The 25,597-nt window shown below is 37.7% G+C and overlaps 1 protein-coding gene across 6 annotated transcripts in view; it reads left to right on the forward strand.

The window, feature by feature from the left end:
• KDM4C (lysine demethylase 4C) overlaps window positions 1-25,597 on the forward strand; it is a 400,301-nt gene that overhangs the window by 251,352 nt on the left and 123,352 nt on the right. For all 6 annotated transcript variants that reach the window (XM_020904553.2, XM_070480461.1, XM_070480462.1 and 3 more), the window contains 2 exons: window positions 17,576-17,631; window positions 20,116-20,224. In XM_020904553.2, coding sequence (XP_020760212.2) covers window positions 17,576-17,631; window positions 20,116-20,224 — 165 coding nt within the window. The remainder of the gene's footprint in view (window positions 1-17,575; window positions 17,632-20,115; window positions 20,225-25,597) is intronic.

Raw genomic sequence — 25,597 nt, forward strand, 5'->3', positions numbered from 1 at the left:
ATATAACAAATGTAATTGTTTCAGTTAATTATATTTCCTTTAATGATTATTGCTTTGAAAATCTTACAGGTAAGAAGAGGGTACCTGAAACACCTTATATTTATTTTCATAAGGTGTGTGTGAGAATCGTATGCAGTAGTTCTATTTTTTAAAGAATAAAAAATAAAAATTAAAGATTAAAAAGAGCACCTGTTGATGGGTAAATGGATAAAAAAAAAGTGTCTCTATACACACATGAACACATTCACACATGCACACATGTACAATGATTATTCAGCCATTAAAAAAAGAAAGAAATTCTCTTGTTTTGTTACAACTCGGGTGAACCTGGAGGGTGTTACACTAAGTGGAGTAAGCAGAAAAAGACAAATACTGTATGCTTTCATTTACATGTAGAAGAAAAAGAAAAACAAAAGCAAAGCAACAACGACAGAAATACAAACCTGAACTCATAGATACAGAGCATAGATTGGTAATTGCCATGGGCTGGGGGAATGAGGGAAATGAGTGAAGGTGTCAAAGAGTACACACTTCAGTTACAAATACATTCTGAGGGTGTAAGGACAGCATGGTGACAATAGTTAACAGTGCTTTAATAGATACTTTCGGAGAAGACAATGGCACCCCACTCCAGTACTCTTGCCTGGAAAATCCCATGGACGGAGGAGCCTGGTGGGCTGCAGTCCATGGGGTCGCTAAGAGTCAGACATGACTGAGCGACTTCACTTTCACTTTTCACTTTCATGCATTGGAGAAGGAAATGGCAACCCACTCAAGTGTTCTTGCCTGGAGAATCCCAGGGAAGGGGGATCCTGGTGGACTGCCATCTATGGGGTCGCACAGAGTTGGACACGACTTAGCAGCAGCAGCAGTAGATACTTGAAAGTTGCCAAGAAAGTAGATCTTAAATGTTCTCACCACATGCGGGTGCGTGCATGCGCACACACACACACGCACACACACACGCACACACACACAGGTGTTTAATGTGAGGTGATGGATGTGTTAACCTTATTATGGTGATGATTTCTCAATATAGAGATATATCATGTTACCACATTGTACAACTTAAACTTATACAATAAGTCAATTATATATAAATAAAACAGAAAAAAAAGAGGGAAACTATAATAGTAACTATACCATATAAGTAAGTATCAATTATTTACATTTTTGAAGACATCATAAGGTTTATTTCAGCAAATTCAGGCCATAAATAAATGAATAATTAGCTAACTAACTGAAATCATACATTAACAGGTAGTTGGGCTTGGTAGTTGCCAATGTGCACAAGGCTGAAATTAGTGTTCACAGACCAGCTGTCTTTTTATTTATCAGTTCTAAGGAGTGGAAGTCGCTGTGGGCCAAAGTGCCCTGCTAGCTTTTCAGTAACTGAAGACCAGAACTTCATCTCATTTTTCTATAATATTCCTAATACCTGGTGTAGTGTTGGATCATTTCTGAACTTACAGAGCCTTTATCTGTGACCTTTAGTATTCTCACCATTTCCAGATGTCTTGGTTTAGTCCTCAGTGTATTTGATTTTGCTACTTTTTTTTTTACTTTATCCACTTATATCAATTAAAATGAGAAACTAAAGTCTTAAACTGTATGTAGTAGAGAAAGAGATGACTTACAAATTTTGAATTACACCCTAACTTGGATTCTAGAATCCTGGCTCTGTGCCCAAATTCAAGTGAAATGGAATGAAACAGTTAAGAAATTCCCCAAATACCTGTCTTTTGTGACATAAGGTTATAGCTCTCATAGTTGTAATTAAATATCATTGCACTGTGCCTGTTTGTCTTATTTCAGTACTGCTCAGATAAATAGACAGACCTCTGTGAAAGCTGTACATGCATTTATGTAATAAATGTTAAGCTTATAACCCAGCTTTATTAGAATGTTTTATTTTCAGCTCTGTTTTGTTTCTAGCTCTTTTGTGCCTATGTGATTAATTTTGGAGCAGTTTGTTCTCCTTCATTATAGTAACACTTGAGAGCATATTCTAAACATTACCAAGTTCTATTTTTAGGTGTTGAATGTCAACACTGATTCTGGAATGTGTTTCTAGTTATTTTGAGTCTTAATTTGTATCTAATTACTTTTGACCTAAATTACTAGAGTTTATGTCTAATCTGTTTATCAGTTTCCCTTTTATAATAACTAAGTTACCGCTAATTAAGAACATAGTATTCGCACTGTAAAAATGCTGACTATGTATTGCTTTCTTTCAAGTTTTACCGCCCCCCCCATGTTCTTTTTTATTCCTACTTTGAAAAATTGTTTTTAATTCTGAGTATTTCTGTGAAATACCTGAACTTTATGTTAGAGCTTCACTTCTAATTATGAAGGAGGATGTTAGTTAAATGTATGGATTGAACTGATAACCTGAATACTTTTAGTATTTAGTAATAAATCATTAAGAGGTAGTATGCTAATAATCACAGAAGGATTTTCTGTGCTATCTTCTAAAGGATTTATATTATTGAATTCTAAAGAACAAAACATAAGCAGGTTAAGAGGTTAAACTTTAGGGATAGTGTAGCTCTTTGATGGTTGTTTCTCTCCAGGAAATTTGGATGTTTCTTTTGAGCTAGGGGGAGTGTGAGGTTTTGTTTCAGTGGTGTAAATGGGAGTGGAAATTGCATGGGAAGATTGGTAATTTATATCATGGAAAGTTGTGTCATACTCAGGTTTATGACTACAAATCATGAGTTGTCAATCTTCTGTCCATGGTAGCTTTAAGCTGGTGCTATAGTTTTTCAATGTTAGTGAAAACTTCCAGTGTCTTTTGTGCTATGTCTTACTAGGGAGCTTTTTAAATTACCTTATATAATTCTTGCAGGGCAAGGCACGGTAGACATAGTAACTCACATACCTGTAATCTAAAATCTTAATTAGAGGAAGATTTAAAAGCAATGTAATGAGAAGCTTCGATTAGAGATGACTATCTAAGGCCTCTTCTGACCCTGAAATCCTTTGATTCTGTGTTGTTTTGTATTTCCATTTTGCTTTAATTAGTTTTCCTTAAGAATTGGGCACCTTCATGAAATCTAAATTTATTTCTGTACTTCTTAACCTGGTCAGAGGTGATGAGTTACAGGAAAGTACAGGAGTAAAAGTGACATTGGTAATTATTGGCTGGATCAGTGTAATTTTTATATGCTCAAGGAAACTTTCATTTTTTTAAAAACGTGACTTCAAAGCCTTACTGTAATTTTATCTGGATTATGCAATATGCATTATCTTCTGGATAATGCATATTATGCATTATCTTCTGGATTTCTTTTTATTTTAATATATCCCTTTACTCTTAATTTAGAAGAATTTGTTTAAATATTTTTATTTGGACATAATATAGCAGAATACACAGTTGCATGTTATATTCTTGAATAGTTACTGTTGTGCTATGAAAAGGTAGATTTTGAAATGAAAAAGTTAAAAAAAACACTTTAAAAATTCTGTATAATGAAATAGTAAACTAGGTTGCTGTTGTTGTTTAGTCATTTAGTCACGTCCAACTCTTTGCAACCCCATATAATTAGGGCTTCACTATCTAGGATGTACTCTGGGCTTCCCTGTCCTTCAGTGTCTCCTGTCATTTGCTCAAACTCATGTCCATTGAATCAGTGATATCATCCAACCATCTCATCCTCTGTCACCTCCTTCTCCTCCTGCCCTCAATCCTTCCCAGCATCAGGGTCTTTTCCAGTGAGTTGGCTCTTTGCATCAGGTGGCTAAGGTACTGGAACTTTAGCTTCAGCATCAGCCCTTCCAATGTATATCCGATAATATCCTTTAGCATGGGCTGGTTTGATCTCCTTGCTGTCCAAAGGACTCTCAAGAGTCCTCTCCAACACCACAGTTCAAAAGCATCAGTTCTTCGGTGCTCAGTTTTCTTTATGGTCTAACTCTTAACTCCGTACATGACCAATGGAAAAACCATAGCTTTGACTGTATGGACTTTTGTCATGCAATCTTGACTCCAGCTTGTGCTTCATCCAGCCCAGAATTTTGCTTGATGTACTCTGCATATAAATTAGATAAGCAGGTGACCATATACAGCCTTGACGTACTCCTCTCCCAATTTTGAACCAGCCTTTTGTTCCATGTCTGGTTCTAACTATTGCTTCTTGATCTGTATACAGATTTCTCAGGAGACAGGTAAGGTGGTCTGTTATACCTATCTCTTTAAGAATTTTCCATAGATTATTGTAATCCACACAGTCAAAAGCTTTACTGTAGTCAGTGAAGCAGAAGTAGATGTTTTTCTGAAATTCCCTTACTTTTTCTGTGATCCAGTGGATGTTGGCAATTTGATCTCTGGTTCCTCTGCCTTTTCTAAATCAAGCTTGTACATCTGGAAGTTCTTGGTTCACATCCTGTTGAAGCCTAGCTTGAAGGATTTTGAGCATTACCTTGATAACATGTGAAATGACCTCTATTGTACGGCAGACGGAACATTCTTTGGTCTTGCCCTTCTTGGGATTGGAATGAAATCTGACCTTTTCCAGTGCTATGGTCACGGCTGAGTTTCCAAATTTGCTGGCACATTGAGTGCAGCACTTCAGCAGCATCATTTTTTAGGATTTGAAATAGCTCATCTGGCATTCACTAGCTTTGTTCATGGCAGTGCTTCCTAAGGCTCACTTGACTTCACCCACCAGGATGTCTGGCTCTAGGTGAGTGATCACACCATCATGGTTATCCGGGTCATTAAGACCTCCTTGTACAGTATTTCTGTGTATCTTGTCACACATTTATTATTTAAGAGCATTTATTATTCTCTGTACAATAACAAAGTTGCATTATATATTATAACAAGCATAGATAGCATTCTGCTTTTTTTTTTCTTCAAAATTGTTTTAAGAAATCAAAAAGTAAATATATAAGTTTTCACCTTGGTCGCATATCTATTCTCTTTATTTTGCTTATTTGTTTATTTGTTTTTTTAATAAACTAAAAGATATGAGCAAACTGTACCTTGATGATCATTTGGTATTAGCATTTTCTTTCCTCTTACAAAGAGTGGAATATGCAATTACAGTGATTAAAAACATTTTAGTGTTTGTTTATTTATTCTTATTGCTTGATTGTAAATAAGTGGCATCTATAGATTGAGTAATGGTTGCTATTCATGCCCTCCAAGGTTTAGACATAGCTATTGTTTTGGCTTTTGAAAGAAAGTGAAGTGTTTTCTCTTTATGAGTCATAATCACAAAGTTAAAATCTGGAAGTACCTGAGGTAGTGCTCTTTAAACCACCCACCCCCATAATGTTACTAAAGCTTGTGAACTAAAAAAGTCTGTTTCACTTGTTCAAAAGTATTTATCTGAACTCTTAATCTTGGAATATACCGTAGTCTTAAACCTCAACTATTAAGGCTCAGGTAAAAATGATTAACTTCTTCGAAAGTTGGTAACTTATCTTTGGGACCCATGAAGTCCCCCTGTTAAATCTGAAGGCAGTGCTTTCTCTTCTCTTTCTGACATGGGAGTTCTCTTAGGGTAGTGATCATTAAAGAAAATATATGTAGTTGAGAATTATCTTACCATATTCCATAATACAACCATTATTTCTCCTCTCCAACTCCTTAGATAAGATTAGTGTTATAGGAACTTAACCTGGCAGTCCAGTGATTGACTCCATGCTCCCAATGCAGGGAACATGGGTTCATTCCCTGGTTGGGGAACTAAGATCCCACATTCCACATAGCACTGCCAAAAACAGAAAAAATGGTGGTACTGAAAATAGATGTTAGAATTGCCAATCATTTGGCTCTTAGAAGTCTTGTGTTTAAAAAAAAGTTCCATTAAAAAATTTTTGACTTACAAATTCAGAACAGTTGTTGATTTAAATGTAATCTACTCTAAGTAGCAAGGATACTAGCTTCCAACTTTCCTAGCTTCCAAAAAATTTCATGCTGACAGAGACTATACATTTCTTCATCTATCTCAGAAGTCTCATTTTACAGATATTAAGCCAGGGGTTTGAGAAAGTAAGTCCTTTGCCCAGGCTCTCCATTCTATATGGTAAGAGAATTCAGATTCATGGTAGTACTCATGCCTCTAGATTCCCAGGCCCAGAATCTTTTTTGTTTTTTGTTTTTCCTCAGTTGCTTGTTTTTAGAGTGGAAAGAAGGCTGAATAACTGACCTAATTTTGAACCATGTATTTGAATGATTTCAATTTGTTTACTTTGAAAATAAAGTCAACACTAATAGTGTATTTATTTGGTCATATACTTAGTATGGAATAATTAGTGTTACTGGGCAGTTGAGCAGAGAAGTGCCCTTACTTTTTCATATTGACTCTGATTTCTGCCTGGAGGACATTTTCCAGAGTTGAATGATCTCCTGGATCTAGTTTCCCAACTGACAACATTTTGAGTTGACATTTTTCTTTAACAAAGAGCTCTTAAGTAGCTTTGTAGATTGGAGCCACTGATTTTTAGATCTTATTGGCTTATGGCCTTGAGAGGTCATGGCAACACTCCTGCACCCTGTGATGTGTTTTATGCTTTTTTTATTTTTATTTTTTCATTTCATGGACTACTGTCAAGACCACGTGGTGAGAGGCTGTCTTTGATCCTTACACATAATAAAAACAGTGAAGAAAAGAAAAGAAAAAGAAAAGGAAGACCGTGTTCTTGTTAGAGACCATGGCTCTGTGTAGCCAAGTGTTTGCTTGTGAGGTGTCTCTGGAAGCTGCTGGCCAGACCACATCTCACATTCAAGCTAACACGTTTGAGTTCAGAATCACCTTCTGCCTCTGAGGGAGGCAGATTATTCTGAACAGCTGCAGACTTAAACCTTGGTGCACAAAGGCCAGAGTGGTAATAATTACTTTACTTTAACCAAACAGAGCAGCACGTTGGAGGATATCAATTTTCTTGACAGCCTAGTTATGATGTGGAGGCTTTTCTGTTGCTGCTGCTGCTGCTAAGTCTCTTCAGTCATGTCCGGCTCTGTGCAACCCCATAGATGGCAGCCCACCAGGCTCCTCCATCCCCGGGATTCTCCAGGCAAGAATACTGGAGTGGGTTGCCATTTCCTTCTCCAATGCATGCATGCTAAGTCGCTGCAGTCATGTCTGACTCTGTGTTAAGGACTGCTTATAGGCTAAAACAGTAACAATCTTTTTTTTCCCCCTCTTGTTCATTCTTCTCCCTTTTGCTCAGTCGACATCGTCCCTCCCTACCAACCCTCCCCACCCTCCAACCCTGCTGGTACTGCAGAGAAAGAAAAGAAGTCTACATAGCTTATTGTAACTGAAACTATATTCATAAATAGCTTCTTGATTGAGAACAAATGCCTCATTAATCTTAAGTGCTTCAACCAGAAAGCACAAGTGAAGTCAAGAAGAATAATGACTGACATTATGGGGAGCATAGCATACTGTTCTGCACACCAGGATGTGCAAGCCCCGAGGTCACTGGGCTGCACGGTACGTCTCCTTAGCAATGAGGAAAGAGATCCTCAGGAAGCATGCCTTGCACGCATTTCTCATGAATGGCAAAAACTAGTCCAGTGTCAGGATGAAGGAATCATGTATTTTGCTATTTGTTACTGAAGGTCATGGTGGGAAGAAAGAATAAACCAGCTGGATTTTTACTTGAAAGCCAAGTGTTGTATAATTTTAAGTTCTTTGCTCAGGATCCTGGAAATACTATTATGTACTTACCATGAAGTTCCATGTAGATTACTTTGGCCAGTCTTAAATTATCACAGTACTTCTTCCTAACATGGCACCGTTGTGTGCCTGGTCTTCTATCAGATAGGTGCTCTGGAAACTTCAAGGTAATTTTTACATTGCAGTAAGGAATGGCATCAGAAAGAAAAAAGGTGGAAGGGGTGTAATTTGAAACGAAGAGTATGATATCCTATTCTTCCGTAATTGTCCTTTTGTACAAATGGCTATATGCTTGTATTTTAATAGTTAAAGTGTAGTGAGATCCCTGTCCCCTCCCAGCATATCTACACCCTAATCCTTGGGTCCTGTATGTTACATTGCATGAAAAGGGTATTATTCTGTTTACCTGGGTGCATGCAGTGTAGTCAGAAGGGTCCTGTAAGTGAGGAAGAGGGGGACAGAAAGGGCAGAGTGATGCGATGTGGGACATGCTTGGCCTGCTCTGGCTGGCTTTGGGGGTGGAGGAGGAGGGCCAAGGACCAGGCACACAGCCTCCCCTTAAAGCTGGAGAGGGCAAAGAAATGGATTCTCCCCGAGAGCTTCCAGAAGGGAGTGACCTGGCTGACACCTTGATTTTAGCCCAGTGAGACCCAGTTTGAAACTCTGACCTACTGAACTTTGTGTTGTTTTAAGTCATTGCATTTGAGGTAATTTGTTATTGCAGGAATAGAGGACTAAAGGGTGTATAATTCAAATTCAAATTTAAACTCAAATTCACCCTGTTCTGACAACCTTTTGAGACACTCTTAACTGTTCAGCATTCCACTAGGTATGTTGTATTTTCAGTGTCAGCTTTCTCTGACTACCTTCTGTGTCTCTAGCCCACACCCTCTGGTTCTGGGCCTCCAGCAATTCTTTCACCTCACTGTGACACACGATTCAGTGAAACTCCCAGCTTTCCGCAGTCTCTCCCTCCCGTCTTGTTGTTACTTCCATTTAAGCCGCTATGTTTCTTTGTGCATACTCTCAGCTCCCTTGCCTCTCTCTGACGTTGTTACTCTACCTTCGCATACCTCCACCCTGGCAAATCCAGCTCTACTCCAAACCCGCACCCCGTAGCTAAATGGCTGTGGAGAAACACCCAATGTGCAGGTTGATCTTGCTTTCAGTTGCAGTTGGAGGTAGGTCTTCACTGGTGTGGATAATTCATGTTGCATTCTTATCATCCATTCTTTCTACCCCTCTCTTGGCTGACCAATTCATATCTTCATATTTCCCCCATCCTCACCCTCACCTCATCAAGTCTCTCCACATTCACAGAGAAATGGGAAGACAGCAGTAGAGACCTTAAGGTTTCAACCTGCTTCATATCTATAACATCTCTCCTCTCTAACACCATCCCCTCTTTTATACACAGGATCATCATTCCAGTAATTCATCCCTTTCTCGCCCACATCTCTTCTCCAGATGATTCTCAGTATCATCCACACAAGCTGTTATTTCTTCCATCTTCAAGTAAACCAAAAAACCCTCTCTTTCTTCCTACTAGCTCTACCCTATTTCTCCATGCCTCTGTAAATATAGTAAAACTACTGAAAGTCTTATCTTTATTCACTCTCTCCAATTCTTCTTCCCCACTTCTTTCTTAAGTTTATTTCAGTCATAAATTTTGCCCTGTGTTTCCTTTGACACTTCTGTTGACCACTGCTTCCTGTTTGAAGCAGTCTTCAGTTGACCTGTAGGATCCTGCCCTCCTGCTTTTCATCTTCACTAGCCACTTTCTCTCACTCCCCAGAGTTCAAGATGTGGGCTTCTTTTCCATACTAATCCATCTGGTCATCTCATCCCATCTCACAGTTGCTTTAATAGTCGTAAACAGCATCTAGTCATTGGTGGCTTGGGCATTGCTATGTCCAGCTCAGTCTCATCTACGTGGCCTGCTTTATGACAGCATCTCCTGTTACATGTCCATCAGCTCAAATTCACCCTGTCCTGAACTGAATTCCAGGTCTTCTGTAGCCTTCCTTATTTCCAGGCCTTCTAGCTGCTGAGGCCAAAAACTTGATAGAGTTAGACTTGATGCTTTCTTTTTCTCATACTCCACATCTGTCTGAAAGTAAATCCTATCTTGTTTACTTCTAAAATGAATCTTGAATCCTGGCCACTTCTTAGTCACCTCAGCTGACATAATGCAAACTTAATCTACTCATTAACTCTTTCCTGGATATGGTGGTAATCTGCTAGCTTCTCTTCTCACTTCTACCCTTGAACCACTATTGTCTACTGTCAACACAGCAATTGGGATTTAACATGTAAGTTAGCATTTAACATATTAACATTTAACAGTTACCATGTAAGTCAGGTTATGCCCTTAGTGTACTCAGACTGTCCAGTGGCTTCAAGTTATCGCCTTTTTTCAAGGCCTGTGAAGCTTTATGAAGGGCTTCCTAAGTGGTGCAGTGGTAAAGAATTCGCCTGTCAGTGCAGAAGATGCAAGAGACATGGATTCAATCCCTGAGTCAGAAAGACCCCCTGGAGGAGGAAATGACAACCTGCTGCACTATTTTTGCCTGGAAAATTCCATGGACAGAGGAGCCTGGCAGGCTACAGTCCATGGGATCACAGAGTCAGATATGACTAACCGACTGAGCACCATGTAGCTTTATCAGATTTTCTTCCTGTTACTTACTGATGACCTTTCCTATTAGAAAAGGCCATCTGCTGCCAACACCTTTCCATAGAGAACTCCATGGCCCACTCTCATGATGCCTAACATCCTCTACCATATAAATGATCTACTGATTTAGTGTGCCTGCTCTTCCAGCCAGAGTGTATCTTTCATAGCTTTTGCCCAGTGTCTAGGACATAACATGGTGATTAACCAATATTTGCTGATTATGTTTTCACTTATAATACAAATTAGCTGTGAGCATCTAAGTTAGGGAACTCATTTGCTTATATAAAATTCATTGGAGCCTGTGAAATTTCCTTTCAGAAGATTACTGCAAGAAAGTTTTTCATTTATTCAATTTCCTAATCACTCAGAATTCATGCCAGCCTTGTCCTAACATGAGATTCCAACCTCTCTCCAACCCTGATAAATGAGCCCCGTCTTCCGAAATGGTTCTTCCATGTTTTGTTGATCAGCATTTTGTAAGCTAGTTTTCCGTTAATGTGATTAATTACTCTTTGTTTTCCCAGCTTAGACAGCCCTATTTTATGGTTTTGCACTTCTGTTATGAACATGTCAGATAAATAAGGGTGTGGAGAGGTACTTCAATCTTGTAATTTTTCTATAGCACTGAAAATTGGCTTTAGTGTCACTTATGGATATGTCAGCTAAAATGAGAGTTCCTTACGAGGCAGCTTGAGAATGTTTGTATTGGCATTTCTTTAACTGATGTTTTATAGAAGAGCCATTGGAACATGATTTCCCTCTAGGACAAATAATGAATGATTGTGATAGTCATATTCTAACAGTGCCCTTCCCACCATTGTTGTTAATGTTGTGTCAGCACTTTGATTATAAACACTCTTTTTCATGGTTTAATAACTGAGCTGTACAGAAACCACTCCATGTTGTAAATTGATGTACTCTCTGTTCATCTCAGTGGTGATTTTTTTTATGAAACCAAAATTTAAAAGTACCTTGGTATTGCTAAAAGGGAATTTTGTGAATGGTATTAAGTGAGGGACAAGGACTTAAGCAGGAAAGGTGCAACATCAGAATATGATCTGAAGTTATACTGTTTCACCCAGCTTTTAACTGCTGTGGGGTGGGGTACACAACAGGATCGCTCTTGGGTGCTGTGCTTGGGAGGCAGGAGGAGCAGCCACTATTGGAGTAATCATTTTGTAACAGAAATTTCAGCATTTTTTGGTTTTGTTTTAGGAAACATTAGTTGACTAGCAATATATCTGTATCTTTATAATAGTGAGTCATTTTACAATGGGTGTTATTGTTCCTCAAAAGCCATGCTCATAAACGTTAGATAAAACAGGGCTGGCAATGAGCATTTACTGTGGAGTTGTATTTATTTATTTTGTTCTGCAAGGCTAAACAATTTTAGTATCTTTTAGGTACACTAAAAGACTAGCAGAAATCATAGATGCCCATTTAAAATATTCATTTAAGTAAAAAAAAAAAATGTAGGGAATTTTAAATTACATGTTTGATGGAAAAAGTTTTAATTTCTTTGTGTGTCTGTGGGTTTTCTTTTTCTTCTTCTTTTTTTTAATGTAAAAGTAGTAAGTATTGTTAGGAAAGTTTCCCATTCCCATCACTCTCAAATTCTCAAATCTCACTGTTAATAGAAAACTACCCATACTCTTTGTCATTCAGCCTTTCAGATATTTTCTGTGCATAAACTAATATTGTATTTTGTTGTTCTTGAGAGACCCAAATGGTGTCACAGTTTATTTAATATCTTAGTGTTTTCATTTAATATTACATTGTATAATTTTTAATAACTAATTGTTGGATTTGCCATATGTTGTTCATCACTTTTAAATTTTAAACCTGAAGCTAATTAAAAAATTCAGACATTACAAATAAATCTTAAGTAACTGACCATTCCAGCTCCTCCCAGAGGCAACTGTTTTCTCTATTATGAACAGAAATGAAATAATAGTCATTGTACATTCCTACTTCTGCATAGATATAAATGTTTACCTAAGGTAGATTCCAAGAAGGTATTGCTTGTTGTAATTTATGTGCATTTAAAATTTTGATTGATAAAGCCAAATTATTGTCCAAAGCCACTGTTACAACTCACATACCCCCAAAACTATAGATTTCCTGATTTAAAAATCTGAGGCTAATGCTCATTATTTCATTTTTCATTTCCTTTATTCTTGAAATTGGGTATCTTTTGTGTATTGGCAGTGAAGATTCTTTGAATCTTTTGCCTGTTTTTCAAAAGTGTAGATTTTTTAAAATTATTTTTTTGATAATTATCTTTGTTTTATATTGGAAAATTTTAAATTGTTTTATGTCTAGTATTTTATCCTTTAGAATTTTATTTTATTTTTTTAGTATTTTATCCTTTAGAACTTTAAAACTTTGATACAGTCAAAATTTATCTCTTCTACCTGCCTTTTGTTTTTTTAAATGTTATGTTAACAAGCCATTTATCCTAAATTCATCAATATTTTTGCCTATAATTTCTTTTACTAGTTCTGTTTTTGAGTATAAGTCTGTAAATCATTTATTTTATACTAACCCATTTTAGGTGTTCTTCATTCCTTCCTGCCACTCCTGATTCAGCCTGGTGTCATTTTCCTTCATTTGGAAGATTTTTTTTTTTAGAAGTTGTATAGTGTGGATTCTTAGGAGACAAATTCTCTTAGATTTTTGTCTCTATGAGATTATTTTTAAAGGATATTTTCCCTGGAAATAGAATTCTAGTTTGCCAGCTTTTTCTTTCAATATTTTATGGATATTATTTCATTGCCATTTGCTGCCAATGTTTCTGGTTGGATTTCAGATGGAATTCATATACTTGTTTACTGAATATGTCTTTTTTTTCTTCTGCTTTTAAAATATGTTCTTCATATTTGGTTTTCAGAGTTTTGACTGTTAAGTATTTAGGTATGTTTCCTTTGTATTCATCTGCGTGCAGTTTGCTAGGCATCTTGATTCTATGGATGTTTTTTACCAGCTTTGGAAAGTTCTCTGCCATTATCTCTACAAGTACATATATTTTTTCATCTATTATCGTTTCCCTCTTCTTGGAATCCAATTATGAGTAAATTGAATAGGTTGCTATTTTCTCTTTGTTGCTGCTGTTTAGTTGCTAAGTTGTGTCTGGCTCTTTTTCAACCCCATCCAATAATTCTAATATCTTGTTTGTCTTGCTTCTGATTTTATTGATTACTTTCTTGATCATGTTATATTTTCTTGCTTTTAGTATAGCTTGTACTCTTTTTGATTGTGTGGTGAACATTTTGTCTGTAGTGAATGAAGTTAATATTACTTCCAGAAAGAGGGTGCCCTTTTGTCAGGTTTTTAGAGTAGAAGTGAAGTCAACCTGATTGTACCTGAGTAGGGTCTGAGCTGTATTCTAGCTTTTGTTTGATTCAGCCCACTCTGATGTCAGGTGTTTGGAGGGTGGGATCAGGACCTTGCTTTCAACAGTGTCTGTTTTCTGGGCACTATAAGGACTCTAGCATTTGTCTAGTTTCCACAGCTGGGTTGGCATCTTTTAAAAATATGGGAAATTTCTCTTTGGTTTAGAGCAGCTGCCTGGATTTGGGGTTATGTGAGAGTTTTCTTTTCTCTCCAGTTCTTCTTCTTGGAATTCTCTAGGCCAGAATACTGGAGTGAGTAGCCTTTCCCTTCTGCAGGGGATCTTCCCAACCCAGGGATTGAACCCAGGTCTCCTGCATTGCAGGCGTATTCTTTCCCAGCTGAACAACGAGGGAAGCCCAAGAATACTGGAGTGGGTAGCCTATCCCTTCTCCAGTGGATCTTGCCGACCCAGGAATTGAACCTGGGTTTCCTGCATTGCAGGAGGATTCTTTACCAACTGAGCTGTCAGGGAAGCCCTAGTTCAGATTAATTTACAAATGAATGACTTGACAGATTGACATCTTTGTGTTTCTATCAGACTAGCTTGTTTGACCTATGTGAGGAACAGTGAGTCAAAAAAAGAAAAATGGTATAACTGGACATGATTTTACTCTTTCCTAGTTATTTTTTCAAATTAAGTGAATTAAGCAGAAACCATGGTATCATATAATATCATGTAGATCAAAATAGCTTTACTTGGCCTCAGATTTTTTTTTTCTCCTTTACTAAGAAATACGATTTCTACTCAAGCAGATCATGGCAAAAATAACTCTATGTCAAATCACTGTTTCTTAACTCCATGTTAAGTCACTGGAGCCTGAAGTTTTCTTTCCTTAGTACTCCCACCAGTATGTGAACACGGTCTTTGCAGTTTTGTGACGCTTTGATGATATTCAGGATTTTCGCTCTGCCTATTTTGCCGTATTTTCTCTTTTATTTAACAAATTCTTATGGAGGGTGCTCTCTGTATTGGGTGTCGTTATAAAGAGTCACCTAACAAATTTCTGCCAGCACTCACTGAGCTAACAGTTTAGTGAGGACAGCAGAAGGAATTCAATAAATAGTGAACAAGAGTAACAAGAGGGAAGTGACTGAACAGGGGATTAGGAGGCCCCTCCTTGAGGAATCAGCATTTACTTTGAAATGTCTAGGGTGTGTTCAGTTTAGAGGGAAACTCATGGAAGGTGGGATTTACAGAAGTTGATTGATTCAGTCTCGGATGAGAGGAAGATTATGCCTTCTAGCCTGAGCTAGGATGGCTGGTTGATGCCACTGCTGGGAAGCTGGAGGAGTCCAGCTTCTGGGAAGAGGATATGAGTTCAGTCCTGCACATATGTTTGAGCTTCCTGTGGACTGTCAGACGTGGCAGAAGTTAAATGTTTGGGTCAGTGACCTTCTGAGAATCAAGGTAGTGGATCAGATGCCCAGCAAACAGGTATGGAGAAGAGTGAATAGGCCCTACTACAGAAATTACAGTGTTTAAGGAGTGTGAAAGAGATGCCTGTAAAAGAAAGCTAAGGATCAACTTGAGATGGGGGACAATGAGGAGAGTGTCCAGTCATAGAAACCACGGGAAGAAACTGTTTCGGGCACAATCAATTATGTTGAATGCTGCCAAGAGGTTAGGTGAACCACGGCCTTTGAATTGTCCATGGATTTTGTGAGCGGGAGGTACCAAAAGAGCAAGTTTCATGTTGTGGCAGGTGAGAGTCTTCTCAACTCCACTTAACGTCTTGGGTCTACAGGCTCCACTTTACAGGATGTTCCTCCTGTTGTAGGCGTGCTCTGAAGTGCATGTGCCTGTTCATGATCCTAATCAGGCGCATGGAGCAGCCTCCATGCTGCTTTGCTGTTTTACCTCTGCCAGCTCGGCCCTTTAGGCTTCTTCTCACTACTGGTTTCATTAATCAGATAACTAATTCTCTCAGTGTCTGTGCTCCTCACAGTCTACAACTCTCCTTTCCCACATTCCCACTTCATACTCACATCTTTTTATATTGAATGAAAGTATCTGACCCCGTGTTTTGTTTTTATTTTCATTCTCTCTCTGTAGAAAGTGTGTTAAATTACTAGAAAAATACTGAAAGTTAAAAACACTTTATGAAATAGTTACTGAATAATTTGGATGTTATTGAATAATTAAAATTATTCTATTTTTCATTTTCAATATTTTGATTGTAAAATTTTCCTTTTATTGTGTGTTTCATCAAAACCAGTTCTTTGAAAGGCCCCTGGAATATGGCTTTGCACTAGAGAATATTCTCCATCACGTTCTTGAGCTGGGTTTGTGATGGATTCAAACAGATGGCCACACGGCAGCTTTTGCTACTGTGAACCTTTAATAATCACCAGGGAAATTTCAAATCAATGTGTAGAGACTTCCCAGACAAATAAAACCATTGAACATTTCTGGTATTTTCTTTCTTTCTTTTTTCTTTTTTTTTTTTGCTCCCTATTAAGAGTTCTATAGATATGTTGATTCTCCTTAGTAGTTTTGGTATTATTCTCAGAAAAATAAATGCTGCAGAGTTTGACACCCCATTATTATTAGATAAGTTAGAGGGATCTAATCTTCACAGGCTTGGGCAAAGCTGTCAGAATCATTTAAGGGAGATCACCTGGGAGAATAGATAAAGAAATTTTATATAGACAGCTTGAAGGGAAAAAAAAACAAACACCAAATAACCTGTAACTATTGAAAAAAGATACTAGTGCAGTAAACTGGGAGTATAAGCTTGAGGTTGAAAATAAAAAAGTTGCTTAGATATTTAGTTAAAAATTCTAGGTCAACAGAAGGCATTGCATTACTTTTTGGCCATATTTTCTTATGGAGTTTTTCATAAAATTGTAATGAGAAGTGATAAATATATCTTTATTATGTAAAGGGAGTCATCTTGGAGTGAAAAGTATATGCCAATCTAAGACACATAAAAATGCCAAAAATAGAGGGCTTTCCCTGGTAGCTCAGTGGTAAAGAATCCACCTCCCAATTCAGGTGACACGGGTTCGATCCCTGGTCCAGGAAGATCCCACATGACACAGAGCAGTTAAGCCCATGTGCCGCGACTGTTAAGCCTGTGTGCTAGAGCCCAGTAGCTGCAACTACTGAGCCCATGTGCAGTAACTCCTGAAGCCAGCATGCCCTCGACCTGTGTTCCGCAACAAAGGAAGCCACAGCAATAAGTCCATGCACCACAACTAGAGAGTAGCCCTCGCTCGCCACAATAGAGACCCAATGCAGCCAAAGATAAATAAATAGATACAATTATTTTTTTAAAGTGCCCAAAATATAAAGTTAATGTGGGGAAGATAAAGGAATACATTTTATGGCACTGTTTTCTGTTTTTCTGGAAAGCCTGCATTTATCAGAATAATTTTTCCAGCACTATTTGCCAACCAAAAGACCCAAGTGATACTTCTGTAAAGAGTGTTCTTATAAAGAGCTTCCTGCTTATCCCTGTATTAGAACAAAGCCTGCCATGACTCTGCTTTTTAGCCATCCCGTATACAGGAAGGGATTCCCAGAACTAAAGGGAACTGAGTTGTATGTGTGTGCCTCTGTTGTAGAATTCTAGTACCTACCTCTCCACACACCAGTTTCTTGTGTCACAGGTTCACCCAGCAATGGCGTTCTTGATGCTAGGATAATGCCAGTTCCCTCCAGGAGATGTACACACCCAGAACACTGTCAGGTGTCTCTCACCTTCCCATCTCTCTTTTTCCTCTCCCTTCTTGAACTGTTAAGGGATAGTCCTTCATGAAGTTACTGATAGTTTTAATTTTAAAATTAAAAACTAGACTGTATGGGGATAATAGTGCTGACTTTTATTACATGGCTCTAATAATTGTGTGACATTTGTTTCTGCCCTAGGAGTGCTGTCTCTGCAATTTAAGAGGGGGTGCACTTAAGGAAACTAAGAACAATAAGTAAGTAGTGTGTTAATTGTGTGGAATTTCATCATTTCCTTCTCCTCTGTTGAGTGTTGAACCTCTGGGTTTGTAGTGTGCTTTGCCTCTCATTGTTGTACACGGTTTGTTCCACAGCTTTGTTTTTATTAGTAAGTTAAAATGTTTGGTCTTTTTTTAAAATAATTTTTAATTGGAGGATAATTGCTTTACAATGCTGTGTTGGTTTCTGCCATAAAATAGCACAAATCAACCATAAGTATACATATGTCCCCTTCTCCTTGAACCTCCCTCCCACCCTGTTCCACAGCTCTTGCCGTTCAGGTGTAAGGTGGAGATTTTGTACATGTTTCCAGAAACCATTACTGACAGCACATGCACCTCCGCTGGGTGAAGGTGTTCTCAGGCTGCTGCTATTCTGTCTTTGACGTCATAAAGAGTAACCCCTCTTTCACTAACAGAGTTTGAAGGCAGCCCATATTCTCGTGCCATTGGAATTCTTGTTTTTAATTTGATGAATGCTGTTGTTGTAATAAAAGCAGAATATGCCTGAAAACAATGAAACCTGTTATCTTTAGATAAATAAAATCAATTATAATCATAGCATTAGAACAAAAGCATTTACTTTTAACACCAGTAAATTTATAAGAAAGTGTATATTCTAAAATAGAAACATAGGGAGAAAAGATTGATTTTACAGTTTAAAGGGGACAGTTGGAAAATATGAAGAAACTCATAAGTGAACAAAAAAGATGGGTAATGTTTCTATGGCAGTAGCTGAAATGTATTTTTGCATGAATTTTATCTTTATGACCCAATTTAATCATTTAAGATGGGGCCAAAGCAAATTATAGGTTCCTATAAAATAGAAACTTGTAGAAATGATTTAGGTATAGGTTGTATTATGGCACTTGAGAGCCACATCCAGCCCAAAGATATGTTTTATTTGACTGACACCATTTTTTAATTTAATTCAGATTTTAAAAGTTGAGAGTTATATAAAATCCAGATTTTCATCTTTACTTGATAAATGATTGTGCATCTCTATATGACAATAACCAGTCAGTATGAGAACCTGGCCTAAAGAGAGTAGGCATTCTCTAGGTTACCATGATTTACCAGTATATGTTTATTTGGTTTCATTCTGCCTGTCCCGATGGACACTGCAGTTGAGACTCCTGGAGTAATATAATGTAATGTCATGTAATCATGTGCATGCACACATGTTTCTGATTGTTTATAAGGGAGAATAAAGGCATTTATCATTTCTATGTTGGTAAAGTTTAGTCTAAGAGACTGTGTATTTGCTTGATTTTGGATGTTCATCTCTTAGTCTTAGTTAATGTGATTGACACTATGCTAAAAACTATTGACTGGTTCTGGGACTGTTACATGAGTGGTGCAGACTGCCAGATGATTTAGGCAGTTCCTGTAAAGATGGAGGCGATAAAGACTTCTCTTCCTTCCCCTGGACTAGGACAAAAAGAAGTAATGTTTGCTATAAATTATAATGTTTATTTAGATATGAAAGAGTGCCCTGTTGGGGTTGATAGTTATTCTCTCTCCTGGTGGTCTCTAAAGGCAGGATGGAGTCTTATGTTATTTGAGTGAAATAACATGCTTTGACTTAAAAATAAGTTGACAAATTTGATAATTCTTTCAAAATCTCTTTAAACCTCGAGTCTTTATGTTTGTTTGAGGCATAAGATTTATGAGAAACTTAATAGTGTTAATGAGGATGTTGTCATTTTTCTGGAGTGATTCAGAATTTGAAAGGAGATACACAAGGTTTTTGAGTAACCTCTGGGAGTTGGTGATGGACAAGGAAGCCTGGCATACTGCTGTCCATGGGGTCTCAAAGAGTCGGACATGACTGAGCAACTGAACTGAACTGAGCACAAGAGTTTTAGAAGGAAACAAGGGAACAAGTTAAATTTCATTTCCCCTTATCTCTTGGTTCCTTTGATTATAGCAGGATTGCAATAAGAAACAATTTAATGAAAGACTTAATCTGCATTAATTCTTCTAGAGAATTTTTGCTATTTATTCTGGTTTGCTTCATGACATCAGAATTATGTAAAAAGATTATATGGTATACTCATTTCATTTTCATACCTTTTATTAATTGAACTAATCTTTTGCCACATATTAATTATCTTAAGTATATTAAACACTTCTATAGTTCAGTGTCAAGTGAAATAGCAGATGTGCATCTCAGTATTTTTCAGGTCATATGTAGAAACATATAAATACAATAACAGTATTTGTTGGTCTTCATCTAGTTCTTCCTGTCACCGTGGTGGGCAGGTGTGGCACTGAATCTCTCCAGGTATCATCCAATAGCTTTAAAATTCAGAGAGTCTGTTTGTGATGGACATAGGTGCTCTGGGCTTGCTTTCTCATCTGTGTGTTTCCCATGCATGTGAATTGTCACCTCCTGATGGAAGTACAGGCTGTGTTAAGTTTAGGGAACATTTGTTTATGTTTCTGTCTCCTTTCCTGTAGGTGGGCCCATGTCATGTGCGCTGTTGCAGTCCCAGAAGTCCGGTTTACTAATGTCCCAGAAAGGACCCAGATAGATGTAGGCAGAATACCTTTACAGAGGTTAAAATTGGTGAGTGCCAATACTTTTTTTTTCCCTCATAAATTAGTGTTAATTGCAAGTTCTGAATATATCTCTTCATGCACATACTTTTTTCTTAGTTTCTTTGAATTATTCTACATTTTTTATCCTTTTAGCCTAAATTACTTATCTGTACTTATTCTTTTTCTATTGTGTTGTAAGTGTACATATAGCTTTCTACGACTTATGTCTTCAGTGAGCCAAAGGAATACTGCATTTCATGAATTTATGTGACTTTTCAATCTCAAGGTGATCGCTGAAGTTTGTTAGTAACTGACCCTAGCTATCCAAATATCTCTGTTTTAATTGCTTAGTCTTTCTCTCTCTTGCCTGTCTTTGGTTGGCCTTGACTTAGAAAAATGAATCTAACTTGATTTTATCATCTCTTCACCAAGAAACTTGCAGAGAAACTGATTATTCCTGAGGGATTTTCTCACCAACAAAGTTCATTTAAATTGTCCAACTCTCTGGCTGGTTATCTTCTCATTGTTTCTCTTTGTTAGATTGTTTTTGTTTTGTTTTTTCTTTTTTTCATGAAAAGGTAGGCCTTTAATGTCCTCAACACTAAAGTTATCTTGGAGTTCTATTAAATTGTGAGCTAACAGGTTACTAGTTCAGGCTCTTAATATTTCATATTTAATGAGAATTTTTCCTAAAGGTAAATTGCATGACTTTAAAATGCTGAAGCACATCTTACAAGTAGACTTAATACCCTACAATTTCTTTAGTCCTTGTTATTTCTAACTTGGGGTCTTTCCACTATTTCAGACACTGAGCTGTAACTCTCCACCTGAGTGTTTCTTTGTTACGAGTAGTCTCTCCCCCACTGGTTAGCAGGGTGTTTTGTCTCTGAATTTCTGTCTCAGGAACTTAGAATCTATTCTCCTGTCTTTCAGTGAACACTGTTATTTTTCATTATAGCTCCATTAAGAATTTCACATAGCTAGAAAATATGTGGCCCTTTCTAGGCCCAATGATTGCTGTTGGCAGATATGAGATCATCTGCCAACATGATCTGAGTGTGGTAATGGAAGTTTTGAGAATGAGATGGAAATAACTGGGCATTTAAATGGCCCTTTAAAGCTCATGGTGACTATCAGAAGAGAGTAAGGTTGTTCAGCTCATGAACTTCCAAAGGAAAATGTTTGTAACCTTATATCTTGATCACCAGTTTAAAAAGAAAAACTAACCTTGACATGAAGAGAGAGGCAGAAGTAGTGTCTTCTGTGACTGTGCAGACTGCTGTTTCTACTTGATTTCAAGAAATCTCATTTGTAGCCTTTTTTTGTCCTCTCTTTTGTCTTACTGTGCTGATACTTTGTTTATAAGTACAGTTTGAGTGCAAACATTTTAACACCTCAAAGGTTGAAAAATTGATACAGAAAAAAGAAAAAATACAATAAATCCTATATCACATTACATTTTATGTGCAAACTGCTTTTCCTCTATTGCTTTTTACTTATATAAACTTGTTTTCATTATTCCGTTGATACATATTCTATCTGTGGATATTGTTTGGGTCTTTATGATTAGAACAGAATGCATTAGTTTTGCCCATTAAAAATTATAAAAAAATATTTTTCATTGGGGGAAAAACAACCTACCAATAAGAAAGAAATAAACAAAAAAATGGCCAGAATTAGGATTGTAAGGCAGGTTATAAAGAATAATGTTGAGTTCATTACATACTACAAAACGTAATGCTTAGTGTGACAAATACTAACAAATGTCTTACATTTTAATTTTTTTCTGATTTACAAGTAATATGTATTTGTAGAAATTCCAGCACTACATTTAACACCCACCTTTGGGTCTGTCTCCTAAAAGATGGTTTCTGTTATCAGTTTAATGCCCCTTGGAATAAGTGGTCACTGCTCCTGGTGCTTCCCTTTAAGGACCTATGTACTGGCTCCTCTTGTCTACAGATTGTCCTTAGTGATCTGTTGTCACCAATACCAGTCTCAGAGGGGTTTTCATGGAGCAACAGGGAGGGCCAGCATGGATCATTTCAGTGCCAGTCAAGAAGCTGTATCTAGAAATCTGAAATCTGATGATGGCCTCCAAAAATGGCAAAGGTTGCCACCTTGATTGTGTATGTTGCATATTCTTTTGAAGTTTAATTAATCTAATAAGTGTACATCCAGCTAGAAGTAAGAGCAGTATTTTCATGTAGTATTTCATCTTGGCTGACCTAAGTCTAGATGGAGTATTTTACTATGTCTGTTTAGTGAATGTATGTGTGTCTGCTAGTGTCAGTTTCACTTTTTTTCTGGAGCTGTAGCCAGCCCTCTTCTGGATGCTGGATTGTTCATCTGCCTTCTTATTCACACAGATGAGGAGGGGTTGGGGATAGGAATTAGATGTTGGTGTCAGTGTATTTCACCAAACAGTTATTACCTGACCTTACCAAATACTTAGTGTATATTTTTGAGTAAGACTTTGTTCCTGTCTTCTAGCATCTTATAGTCTAGACTGGGCTTTTTTGGCTTTGGCTTTGTTGATCTTTTGGGTAAGTTAATTGTTGTGAATGGCTGTCATGTGTATCATAGATCGCAGCATCCCTGACCAAACAGGTGAAGCCAAAAGGTATAAACTTCTAGTTATAAGGTAAATAAGCACTGTGGATGTAATGGGCAGCGTCATGACTAGAGCTGAGACTGCTGTGTATTGTGTAGGAAGGTTCCTAAGGGAGTAAATCCTATGAGTTCTCATCACAGGAATAATTTTTTTTCCCTTCTTAAATTTCTTTTTGTTGTATCTATATGAGAAGACGGATGTTAGCTAGACATACTGTGGTATTCATTCACAGTACATGTTAAGTCAAGCCATCATGCACAATGCCGTAAACTTACACAGTGAGGTATGTCAGTTACTTCTCAACAAAACTAGAAAGAAAGTAAGCAATGCCAGATACATCCTCGGAGGTAAAATCACCCCCATATGAGAACCCCCTGGTCCACAGAGAAGACATACACATGATGAGAAAATTTTTGCCATTTTCAGAAAGATAATATCTTTGTTGAAAGAAGTGGCAGTCTTGACAGAATGAAAATTCTTAATTGCTTTTAAAAAGCATCCCTAGAGGGTTTTTTTTTTTTTGCTGATTATTTGAATTTCTTATTTGTGAATAACACAATAACACTTGGCAACCTATTTGTATATTTGCTACTGTACAATTATTAATTTTATGATCCAATTTAGTATTTTAACATTACCTGTTCTTATAGACAGAGAAGGATATGGCAACCCACTCCAGTATTCTTGCCTAGGGAATCTGTGGACAGAGGAGCCTGGTGGGCTGCTGTCTGTAGGGTTGCACAGAATTGGGCACAACTGGAGCGACTTAACATGCATGCATGCACTGGAGAAGGAAATGGCAACCCACTCCAGTATTCTTGCCTGGAGAATCCCAGGGACAGAGGAGCCTGGTGGGCTGCCGTCTGTGGGGTCACACAGAGTCAGACACGACTGAAGAGACTTAGCAGTAGCAGCAGCAGTTCTTACAGAAATTAAGCAACCTTGATTACTCCCCCCCCCAAACTTTAAACTTTATTTTGAATTGGGTTATCGCCAATTAACAATGCTGTGACTGTTACTGCTGTTCAGTCTCCAAGTCATGTCCAACTTTTTGTGACCCCATGGTCTGCAGCATGCCTGGCTTCCCTGTCCTTCACTATCTCCTGGAGTTTGCTCAAACTCATGTTCATTGAGTCTTATCCTCTGTCACCCCCTTATCCTCTGTCACCCCTTAACTTCTTGTCACCCTCCTCTTCTCCTGCTTGCAATCTTTCCCAGCATCAAGGTATTTTCCAGTAAGTTGGCTCTTTGGAAATGAGTCATCCAGCCCAACATTTCATATGATATACTCTGCATAGAAGTTAAATAAGCAGAGTAACAGTATACAACCTTGATGTACCCCTTTCCCAATTTTGAACAAGTTTGTTATTCCATGTCTGGTTCTAACTGTTGCTTCTTGATACAGGTTTCTCAGGAGACCAGTAAGGTGGTTTGATATTCCCATTTCTTTAAGAATTTCCACATTTTTTTGTGATCTGAACAGTCAAAGGCTTTAGTATAGTCAATGAAACAGAAATAGATGTTTTTCTGGAATTCTCTTGCTTTTTCTATGATCCAACTAATGTTGGTAATTTAATCTGCGGTTCCTCTGCATTTTCTAAATTTAGGTTGTACATCTGGTGTTTCTCAGTTTGTGTACTGTTGAAACCTAGCTTGAAGGATGTTGAGCATTACCTTGCTAGCATGTGAAATGAGAGCAAATTGTACAGTAGTTTGAACACTCTTTGCCATTGCCTTTCTTTTGGATTGGAATGAAAACTGACCTTTTCCAGTCCTGTGGCCACTGCTGAATTTTCCAAGTTTGCTGGCATATTGAGTGCAGCATTTTAACAGCATCATCTTTTATACTTTGAAATAGCTCAGCTGGAATTCCATCATCTCCACTAGCTTTGTTTGTAATAATGTTTCCTAAGGCCCACTTGACTTCACACTTCAGGATGTCTGGCTCTAGGTGAGTGACCACACCATCGTGGTTATCTGGGTCATTTCAGGTGAACAGTGAAGGGACTCAGCCATAAACATACATGTATCCATTCTCTCCCAAATCTCCCTTCCATCCAGGCTAGCACATAACATTGAGCAGAGTCCCATGTGCTATGTATTAGGTCCTTGTTGGTCATCCATTTTAAATATAACAGTGAGAACAACCTTGATTACTAATCAAGTATCATAGAGATTAAAATTTTGTGATATGTGTATGTGCACACATATGGTAGGTACTGAATAAATATTCATGAACTGAATAAAAAGGCAGCAAAATTTTACTTACTCTCTTTGCTCTGACATAAAATTGTTGTGGCTGAAGGATCTGATCAGACAATATGAAATGACTTGTCCTTTATTTTTTTTTTTTAAAGAAAAATTCTTTAAAAGTCATGGTGCTAAATTCATACACATCTCTTCCACGTGCTGCTTTAAAACAAGGCACTGGTTACCTTATCTGCATCAGTGGGTACATATGATTAGGCCACAGAGCCTAGCAGTAATTGGAGAGTCTCTGAATACCCATGGAGCACTTTTCCTGTTGTCTGAGAGTTCTGATCTTGGAACCTCTGGTCAGCTGGAGATTGAAGCCTAGAGTGACCTGACTGAAGCAGTGGCAAGGGAACGCTGAGCCTCTCTCCAGTGCCCACTAGGTGGTGCTGCTGTTCCAGTTTCTTATCCAGTTGCCGTTAAATCACCTTGTGGAGAAAGTGCCTAAGTAGAGCCTGGCCCAGTTTTAGCGGGGGGTGTGTAGGTGTGTCTGTGTCTGTGTCTTTGTGTGTGTGGGAGAGACGGACAGACAGA

The sequence above is a fragment of the Odocoileus virginianus genome, chromosome 18, assembly GCF_023699985.2.
Source record: "Odocoileus virginianus isolate 20LAN1187 ecotype Illinois chromosome 18, Ovbor_1.2, whole genome shotgun sequence".
In the NCBI taxonomy this organism is placed as follows: domain Eukaryota; kingdom Metazoa; phylum Chordata; class Mammalia; order Artiodactyla; family Cervidae; genus Odocoileus; species Odocoileus virginianus.